Source organism: Triplophysa rosa, linkage group LG11 (genome assembly GCF_024868665.1).
Source record: "Triplophysa rosa linkage group LG11, Trosa_1v2, whole genome shotgun sequence".
NCBI lineage: Eukaryota > Metazoa > Chordata > Actinopteri > Cypriniformes > Nemacheilidae > Triplophysa > Triplophysa rosa.
The window spans coordinates 528,773-539,255 of NC_079900.1; the positions used below are offsets into that span (position 1 = coordinate 528,773).

At 40.0% G+C, this 10,483-nt stretch overlaps 1 protein-coding gene across 2 annotated transcripts in view; it reads left to right on the forward strand.

Moving 5' to 3' along the window:
- The first annotated feature begins 1,615 nt into the window (after positions 1-1,615).
- The window catches only part of pkn1b (protein kinase N1b), a 16,287-nt gene continuing 7,419 nt past the window's right edge, over positions 1,616-10,483 (forward strand). Inside the window, exons 1-6 of one of the 2 annotated variants that reach the window (XM_057345229.1) lie at positions 1,616-1,785; positions 1,867-2,044; positions 8,383-8,680; positions 8,924-9,069; positions 9,609-9,729; positions 10,384-10,483. The exon at positions 10,384-10,483 is cut by the window's right edge and continues 46 nt beyond it. In XM_057345229.1, coding sequence (XP_057201212.1) covers positions 2,012-2,044; positions 8,383-8,680; positions 8,924-9,069; positions 9,609-9,729; positions 10,384-10,483 — 698 coding nt within the window. In that variant the 5' untranslated portion in view covers positions 1,616-1,785; positions 1,867-2,011. Of the gene's footprint in view, positions 1,786-1,866; positions 2,045-5,590; positions 5,779-8,382; positions 8,681-8,923; positions 9,070-9,608; positions 9,730-10,383 lie in introns of those variants that run through there. The other variant, XM_057345228.1, reaches the window with a different exon arrangement.

Consider the following 10,483-nt stretch of genomic DNA (forward strand, 5'->3'; position numbering starts at 1 on the left):
AATTGTCTATAGCTGTAGAATCAGGTTCGTTTTTTTACTCGTTTAAACATGAGAAGTACAACAGCGCCATCTGCTGATCGGAACTGTGAGACGTTCAGTTCTCAAGATTAAATCAAATCTCATCTCTTACATGACATCAGAGGTTTTTATTCCTTAGTTTTCATTTCGTTCTTATTTTTATATTTCTAGTTTTCTGTTTTTAGCAATTATGTGCTTTTGTCACATTATCATTTATTGCTATAGGTTTATTGTTTTTCCCAGTTAATAATTTTGTGTCTCGACCCAAACTTTTTCATTTGTGTACAGTTTAAATCATTTAGGTCTACATTTTTTTTAGGGTTGTTATAATAACCTCATGAAAGGCACAATGCCATTGCATGACATTTTTGTTACATTTATGTCTGGTTTCAAACCATAAGACTGAAGAGAGAAATGTATTGATTTCATGATGTGTTTTTTCAGTCGTCTTCGTTTGTGATGTCAACCATAGCCCAACATTCACCTCTGAACGACCCATTACTATAGGTACAAATGAGCTATTATATTACATTATTATAAATTATATTCTATTTATTGTACTTCGGGGACTCTGTTAAATTATATGTATGATCCATTCATAGAGCATGTAGCATCCGGTAAGTAAATTGTAAATAATATGCAAAAAACGGACAAAAAGTTCTTTAAATGTAAATCGTTTTCTTATTATTTGTCTTGATGGGCATACTTTATTATTAAATAACACTGCTAAAGTAAAGTTAACTTCAAGAAGACTCGATGAAGAAAAAGGAAATCTGTCTGAACGAACCAGGGTCTTATTTTCTTCCAGTGAGTGGTTATATGTTGTCAGTTTTGGATGAATATCCCTTTAATATCTAGGCTGATAATGGCTCCTATGTCCCTCAGCCTTTTATTTTGACCTGATTGTGTCAATGCAAGTATTCAGTAGTCATGTAAAATTGCTCAAAACTCCCTGAACTAGAAGCATTTGTGAGGAGCCTTTGGCACCTGAACGTCTGTACATTGCGTCATGACCGACATCCCTGTGAAAGATGTTATGATTATTACAATATATTGTGTGAAAAGGATAATAGATTCAGCTGGTATTTGGACATTTATTCCATGTCCATGCTGAGATATTTTCTGTTAACTGTTAAAATCCATATACGTGTTTAATAAAAGACTGACAGCTTGGCATTGACGCGTAAATGTTTCGTACATTTATTTTAAACGTAGCATTCAAACTACACGTGGACAAACCTTGCAATAGCAGATCTGATACACAAGGGGTCGCGTTTTCCCAAATAAACCCCCTCAATAAAATAAAATAATTCTGTGTAAAGTGAGATAAACCTTTTAAAACAAACGAACAAATAACGTTCATCAATATTTCAGCTCCTTTGACTTCGAACAGATAAATAATAATTGAAACAAACTATTAGTACAATTACTGCAGTCATTGTTTTGAAACATGCTTGTTAGAAATAGAAGTAGATAAGAGAATAGTACATTTCACGTGATTTAGATCTAGACGCATATCTTGTAAAACATCAGTGTGAATTTGACTTCGATCAATTCTTGCAAAGACGATTATAGTGGACGCGAATGCGCTCTGTTCAACGGCGGACACATGACCGCGCTCCGGACGACCACCAGAGCGCGCGCCGACGGAGCGCGAGATCAGTGGTGAAGGTGTGTGCTCGTGCGGCAGGACAGACCGTCGGGTTCAGGACGGGTTCGTGTCGTTGAGTCTGATGATGACGAGGGACTGTAGTGTGTAAAGCGCAGGTAAAAATAACTTCACCCGTGTTGTACTTTCATGTTGACAGATGAAACTTGTTTTTCTCACTCGTGCGCGTGTTTTCACAGAACCGAGCACGAGCCGGGGATTTGACTAAAGGCGGCGGATTATCGTTTCATGAAGGCAAACGGAGTATATTTGTCTCGTGATGATGTTTCATTAGCGTGAAACTGAAGCTCTTCAGGTGAGAAGCATCGGCATCTGTTACCTGAGATGGCCATCAGCATCAGCGGCTGCGGCGCGCGCGTAAGTTGAGATCAGCTGTCACTCGACTCTTCATATCATCTGCGTGTGCGCGCGTGCTCATTATAATAATCGTGTTACACTGTATATTAAACTCATCACGTACACGAAAACAACTCCATATAGTAAACTGTTGTAAAGTGTAGTATAGATTAGAATTTCAATTGCTTTAGTATTGTGTAGGCCTAATGTCAAGTTTTAAATCCATCGTTTTGTTTAAATATTTCTTAATTATATGGTTGAACTGTCTCGTAGTCTATAATGGTGTGCGCGATCAATAATTTATGTGCTTACATTACATTTAACACACAGAATAAATCAAGACACAGCAACTCACTATTATACGTCTGGAGTACTTGAGTGACCAAACTGACGTGAACAGTCAATGTGATTATACTTCAAATGTTGGCCCGTGCAGTCACTGTGGGGTTTTACTTTGACAATATTAGAAATCACAGAAAAATATCCAGCTAGAGAAGTGTAGCTGGTCTTTCCATCGAGTGTCTGAACGCATGAATGAGTTTCAAATGAAAATCAGGATTAACACATCAACTGACCTCAGTTAACCTCTCGTGTGTTTATCCTTAATATAAGTAAACAGAGCTTCTTTACAGTTCGGCGTATAATGTAAATCTGTTTCTGTTGAGCTTTTCTTTCCTAGAAAAATCATCTGTGATTTTAGATGAGTCGTCTTTTACAGTGCAAGACGGTCCGAGCTCTTCTGTGTAAAAGTCATAGGTCAGGGTTTCCCAAAGGGCCGAAGTTAACTTACGGTCTGTGTTTGGTTATAACATAACTATTTAATTGATATGTATATGAATTGATATACATTTTGATATTTGATATTGATATTATACACAACATTTTGTTGTATAATAAGTGTATTAAATGAAATAAAAACTTCTCAACAGTTATTGATTCTTTGCAGAGGTCTACTGGAAGTTAAGATTGGGACACATATCGTTTGTTTATGTTGTTGACGCTAAAAGCGTCTACAGGAGGAACAAATATATAAATCTTTCAAATCTTATATGAAAATGAAAGAAATCACATTTTGAAAGTGTAATGTTTGTGACGTGAATGTGACTGCTCTTGCAGTAGTGCTTTAACTCTCTGTCCATCAGTGAAGAATTAAATATTGAAGAGTTTCGTATCTCTCTCTCGCTCTCTCTCTCTTCACTCATCTTTTCGTCACAAACTGAAAGTGAAAGGATGCTGTTAGGTTTAGTGTGACACAGGTGATGTTTGTGATGATGATCTCGCTCAGGGGTGAAGGATGGACGACTCTCTGATGCTTTTATCCGGGTCGTGTCCTGCTTCTGCACTTCTTCCATTAGATGCATTAAAGCTCACTGAAGGAATCAATACGGTGCTGCTGGTGCTTTACTAAAACAAGCGTCTGAATGTTTTGTGAGGAGAAAGCAGCTGTATTGCTTGTGTCTCAGATGTCTCATCAGGTGTCTGTCATCATCAACCGCTTCTCAGAAATTCACCAGCAACATGTAAACGTGAGACACGACGAGAACATGATGTCATGACAACATGTGCTGAACTCATCATTTGTGAATGATGCAATCAAAGTCCTCTGTCATTTGGACATTTTCTCGTGTCAGTATTGCTTGAGATAGACACAGGTGTGTGTGTGTGTGTGTGTGTGTGTGTGTGTGTGCGTGCGTGCGTGCGTGCGTGCGTGTGTGTGAAGAGCAGCTGTCAGAATGAATGTCTCTCACAGCATTCAAATATAGATGAAGTGGCAGTTTTAAAGGAATACTTCACCTGAGAAATGAAACGTCTTTCATCTTTTATTCATCTTTTGTCCTTCTGGAATCCTCATCTGCTTTGTGAAGGACATGAACAGGTGAAAAAAAGTACTGTACAGATATTCATCATCAGTGTTTTGTTGATTTGGCAGGTGAATCTGTGTTGTTGTATAAATATGAACACAGTCTTCTGAGAAATGTTTCAGAGGAACACAGGTGGTGTTTGTGCTGTCATTGGCTGAGGTGTGTTGTGGAGCAGGAGGTTGTGTTGTCTAGGATTTCATTTCTGAATGAGTGTTGTGAGTGTGCGCCCGCATGCGTACATGTGTGTTGTGAGCGTTTGTGTGTATCCTGTGCATGCGTGTGTGTGTGTTATATGAGTGTGTGTGTGTGTGTCTACCCTGTTAATGTGTGTGTGTGTGCGTGTGCGCGTGTTCGCCCTGTCAATGTGTGTGTGTGTTATATGAGTGTGTGTGACTACCCTGTTAGTGTGTGTGTGTGTGTGTGTGTGTGTGTGTGCGCCCTGTTAATGTGTGTGTGTGTGTGTGTGTGCGCCCTGTCAATGTGTGTGTGTGTGTGTGTGTGTGTGTGTGTGTTTCTGTATGTCTGTGTGTATGTTTCTCTGTTTGTGTTTGTTTCTGTATGTCTGTGTGTTTATGTACGTGTGTGTATGTGTTTCTGTATGTCTGTGTGTGTGTTCCTCTGTTTGTGTTTGTTTCTGTATGTCTGTGTGTTTCTGTACGTGTGTGTATGTGTTTCTGTATGTCTGTGTGTGTGTTCCTCTGTTTGTGTTTGTTTCTGTATGTCTGTGTGTCTGTGTGTGTGTGTGTGTGTGTGTGTGTTTGTTTCTGTATGTCTGTGTGTGTGTGTGTGTATGTGTTTCTGTACGTCTGTGTGTATGTTTCTCTGTTTGTGTTTGTTTCTGTATGTCTGTGTGTGTGTGTATGTGTTTCTGTACGTCTGTGTGTATGTTTCTCTGTTTGTGTTTGTTTCTGTATGTCTGTGTGTGTGTGTATGTGTTTCTGTACGTCTGTGTGTATGTTTCTCTGTTTGTGTTTGTTTCTGTATGTCTGCGTGTGTGTGTATGTGTGTGTTTGTTTCTGTATGTCTGTGTGTGTGTGTGTGTATGTGTGTGTTTGTTTCTGTACGTCTGTGTGTGTGTGGGTGTGTGTGTTTGTTTCTGTATGTCTGCGTGTGTGTGTGTGTGTGTGTGTGTGTGTGTGTGTGTGTGTGTGTGTGTGTGTGTGTGTGTGTGTGTCTGCCCTGTTAGTGTGTGTGTGTGTTATATGAGTGTGTGTGTCTATCCTGTTAGTGTGTGTGTGTTATATGAGTGTGTGTGTGTCTACCCTGTTAATGTGTGTGTGTGTGTGTGTCTACCCTGTTAATGTGTGTGTGCGTGTGTGTGTGTGTGTGTGTCTACCCTGTTTGTGTGTGTGTGTGTGTGTGTCTTTCCTGTCAGTGTGACTGTGTGTGTATTGAGTGTATGTCTTATCTTTGAGTCTTGTGTGAGTAGTTGTGTTTGTGTGAAAGAGAGAGGTCTTCCTCTACAGCTTCAGTAACAGAGTTGAAAGTGACTGCAGACATCAGTGTTCTCAATAAGAAGAAACATCACACACACCTGCTGATAAATCATACACACTTGAAATGCACACACACACACACGCACACACGCGCACACACACACACACACACAAACTAGTGAACAGGAAGTTGTTTGAGTGATTTCAACACTGTTACCACCACGTGCCCATGTGTTCCTGTGAGCGACAAACATTTCTCTGGTGTGTCACTCAGATGAACAGGAAGCTGTTTGTGTGTCTGTGAGCGGAAGTCAGCGCTGTGGATCTGATCATTAAACGCTGTTCTCTCTGACGAGCAGACAGACGAGCAGACAGGTGGACAGAGGAGCAGGGGATGGAGAGTGAAGATCCAGCAGATTCAGTGTGTTCTCCAGATGAGACAGAATCTGATCATGTGGTAGGAGTTTTCTGTGTCTGTGTGTCTCGTATCAGACGTGATGACCAAACATGGTGTCGTCTTCACACTGTGATCGCTTACACTTGAACTCTTGCACACATCCCTGCTAACGTTTTCTAAATGTTCTCTGAAGGTTCTCGAAACAAAACACTTTTGTTGTACTGTTCACACACAAATGTCATTGCTAAATGTTCAAGAAACATTATGACGCTGTTAGTGGAATGTTTAAAATGCTCAGAAATAACGTTTTCACAACCTTATGGGAATGTTAGCAAAACGTTCTTATAGAAACATATCTTTTGTTAGCTGGGAGGAGCTGTTTTAAATCATGCTTACAGAACTTCAGGTGGTTTGTCTCAGAGAAACTGTGTAATTCCTCTTTTATTGCTCAAGGAGATCTCGTGCACTTTCACTTGTGCAATGTGACGTATCTCAGATGTAGGGAGTGAGTTTATACATGAAGAATTGATTTGGTGAACGGTTTGTTGACTCCTTAATATCAGTTTTGTCTTTTAAACTGCCAAAGACTCCTAAAGAGAAAGAGACAGAAGTGAGACGTGTGTTATCATATCATTTATTAAACTCGTTTGCTCTTGAAAGAACCTGATGAGAAATGTTTGCCTTCATATTGAGATTTGATCTTTATGATGTGAGACATGATTGAGATGAGGAGACACATTTGAGATTACTGCTGTCTTGTTCTCAGGAAAAACGTCTGAGAAGCAGAAGTGTTGTTGTAGGTGTGATGTTGTCTTACTGCAGATCGTGTGGTGTTTTGTGTTGAGATGTTTAATATGTGTGTGTTGATGTACTGAAGGGAGTTTTCCTGTTTGATTCGAAAGCGAGCACAACTTCCTGATTCACTCATAATATTCACACATCTGTAGAGAGACTTCAGACACACGTACATGATGATATCCTCAGAATCATTTAACACATGAGAGAATGTTTGTGTCCAGAGGAACGTTATTGCTCATTCCGAGTTCACAGTTGTGTTTCATATAAGTATCAACTTGGTCTCAGATGTTTCTCTTCGATGAAAGAAAAAGAGAATTAAATGAGAGTGTGACTGTTGAAACACATGAAGAGTATGGAGGTGTAAAATGAATGGAGATTGTGGAGGTCAAATCAGTGCAAATACTAGACATATAGGGGCCCTAAGCAAACTTGTGAGGGGCCCTTGTACAAATAATTAAAACTAGACATAAACATAACTGTAAACTATTCAAAAAAATATTCAATTAACACACTTAAACGAATGAAGACTGAACGACAAAAACAAACATTAAACTGACAGTAAGTAAAAATTCTGATTGACAAAACGAGTGGCTCTGGAACCATATAGCTGTCAAAAATTTGAACACGCAAACGCTGTTTTTACTAAACAAATGATTGATTAACAAACAAAAATAAAACATGCCAAATACAGTTTGAGTTTACTCAAGAAAACTTATCATGCTCTAAATTCTCTAAATGTGATGGCACAAACTAAAAATGAGATATTATCATGGGCAAACCAAATACGGATACTGAATTTGTAAATCTGAACTGGAGAATTGTTTGTAAGTAGGCCTATTAATTTATTGCATAATTTGGCAAAACTAAATAAGACTTTTGTTAGGAAAGGAGAAGGCAGAACCCACACGCAGGCAACAGTTCACGAAAACTAAACTTTATTAACACAAAACTAAAGGCCACGACTGGCATAAACAAGTACATCACGAAAATATAAACAGAAACAAAAGACTTCCCACGAGGGGGCAAAAGGAAAAGAAACTGGATAACTAAAACTTACTTTAAAAAACGATAATGACAAGACAAGATATACATGAAACGTCAAGAAACGGGGCAAGGTAATCCATAAGGTATTAAAACGATATACAAAGCAAACAAAGCAAAATGAATCAGCACAGGACAGCAAACACAAGGGCATGAAATCAACACGAGGGAACCAAATCAAGAGAGGAACAGGTGCAAGGCATGAAATAATTAACAATCAATAATGAGGAAACGAGAGGGCGGGGACAGAGACGATCATATCAGCACATCATGCGCACGTCATTACCTGCCGCCCACTGCATAATATCTGAGTACTTAACAGTAATTAAATAAATTAAGTATTAAAAAGGACATTTCCAAATGATTGCTCTAAATTTGAATCCACAAGTTATAAAAATAGCGTCTTGTTTACAATAATGTTTTTGATGTGGTACTCGATTGGGCCCCCTGGTGTTGCAGGGGCCCTACGGCAACCTGTGTAGTCTGCGTATAGGAAAGGTCACCTCCGGGTAAAATAATCTGGATTTGAGTAAATTTGATGAGAAATGTTTGAGTTTATATTGAGATCTTCAATAATGTTGACGTTTGATTGCATACTTGACAAATCTGAGCTCAGTTTGTCTCTAATTTTTTAAACTCTAATGACAGAGACATTTGTGACATTTTTGACTCTCAGAGACACACATGAGACTTAGATAAAAGTTTCCATTTATTCTCATTGATATTATCACTAGTCTTTATATTTTCACTGATGACACAAAGCCTTTTGAGTTTCGTCCAGATTTGTGCTGTGACCTTTTGTGACCCCTCTTGTGTTTTCTGTAGGAGTCAGACGGTCTGTCAGTCCTGGAGCAGCTGGGTCTGGATCAGAACTCTGATTTGTCGGACTCCAGCGTTCAGCAGCGATTGGACGAGCAGCGCGAGAGGATTCGCAGGGAGATCCGTAAAGAGCTGAAGATTAAAGCGGGTGCGGAGAACTTGCGGCGGGCGACCACAGACAAACGTAACGTCCAGCAGGTGGAGAGTCAGTTACGCAGCTCCACACGCAGACTGGATTCGCTGCACGCGCAGCTGCAGGAGCTGGACGCACACATAGTGGTCAAAGGTCGCGATGACAGCAAAGGTCAGAGGTCAAAATATTTAGCGCAATGCTGTTGTTCATCACTGTGGTGATAAAGGTGCTTAAAGCTTTTATTTTGGGTATACTTTAGTTTTTTTTGCATGTCGTTGTTTTCAGTTCTTTGTTGTAGGTAAATTTGGCTTGTTTATGCGTTTCGAGCGTAGCGTCATCTCATGTGCTATGATGATGTGTTCTCATCAATAATGACACATGACTGAATGTTACACTCTGACCTTTGACCTCCAGATGACCTTAGGTCTCTCGGGACAACAGACCGCTCGTCGGCCAATCAGGACCGGATCAAGGCCCTGGAGAGACAGCTCAACATTGAGCTGAAGGTCAAACAGGGGGCGGAGAACATGATCCCCATCTATGCCAATGGACTAACCAAAGTATTTATTTATTCATTTATTTTAGCACTTCCAATAGCAATTCTATTGGTTGATCTGCCAACATGTGACCTGCATCATATACAGTATATAACGTTTCAATGTTTTTGTTTGTTAATTAAAAGGTACCGTCTTAAAGTGATACTTCACCCAAAAATGAAACTCGTCGTTTCAAAGTTTTATGACTTTCTATCTTCTTCAATACACAAAGAAGATATTTTAAGTAAAGTTGGTAACCGGACAGCACTGGGCCCCATTCACTTCTATTGTACGGACACGAAACCAATGCAAGTCAATGGGGGCCAGTTAACAACATTCTTCAAAATATCTTCTTTTGTGTTCTGCGGAAGAAAGAAAGTCATGTCAATGATCAGAGGGCGAGTAAATGATGACAGAATTTTCATTTTTGGGTGAACTGTCTCTTTAAAACGTTCTCTCTTAGGGTTTGAATGATTTTCAGTGACAGATCTATTTCGTGTGTATTTATTTATATATAGAAAGTTCAGCTATCGTTTGCTGTACGTATGTGTGTGTGTGTCCAGGATAAGAAGCTTCTTCAGTCGGCTCAGCAGATGTTACAGGACAGTAAGATGAAGATCGACATCATCCGTATGCAGATCTGTAAAGCCGTGCAGGCCACAGAGCAGACAGACGACTCTCACGGTACTGCTCACCTGTCTCACTCCTTCATTCTTTACACGACAGAATGACGTTCCACTCAAGCCATGACAAGAGACGAGACTGTCTGTAAAGTGACTTTGGATAGTCTGTATAGTAAAGAACTGTATAGTAACGCCCCGGGTCAACTTGTAGTGTAACAAATCTGACTGTCCTCATCAGAGAGAGAGAGATGAAATGTTAGCTCAGCTGAAGCGGGAGCTCTAATGGACTGTAATGGACGTGTTTCAGCGCTGATGTCCTGAAGCTCGCTGGTTAAGAATAGATTTATTAATGCTGCTTCATCTTCAGTCCACCGCTGGAGGAATCAACTAAACATGATCTCAGAGGAAGAACACGCATCTCATTCTTCTTGTAGATCAATGACCTCATGTTTTTGTTTGAATACATCAACCGGGCAGATTTCAGTCCTTCTGCTAGTGAAATATATCCTCACGTCGCACAAAGGAAGAATGAGATGTTAAATATTCTGGTTTATTTCACACCACATAGTGAAAGTCAAAGGGAGTGCAGTGCATTGTGGGATTGTGTGGTTTACCAAATGTTCCTTAAATCCAGCATGGACTGATTATCCACACCTGAAGGCTTCGGTCCACATACAGCAGAGGAAATGAGCATTGTGAATGTGTGTGCGCGCAGGTAAAACAGATCTGTGTGGGGTGGAGCTCAGGATCGAGGAGCTGTGGCATCATTACCGTGTGGAACACGCCATGGCCGAGGGCGCCAAAAACATGATGAG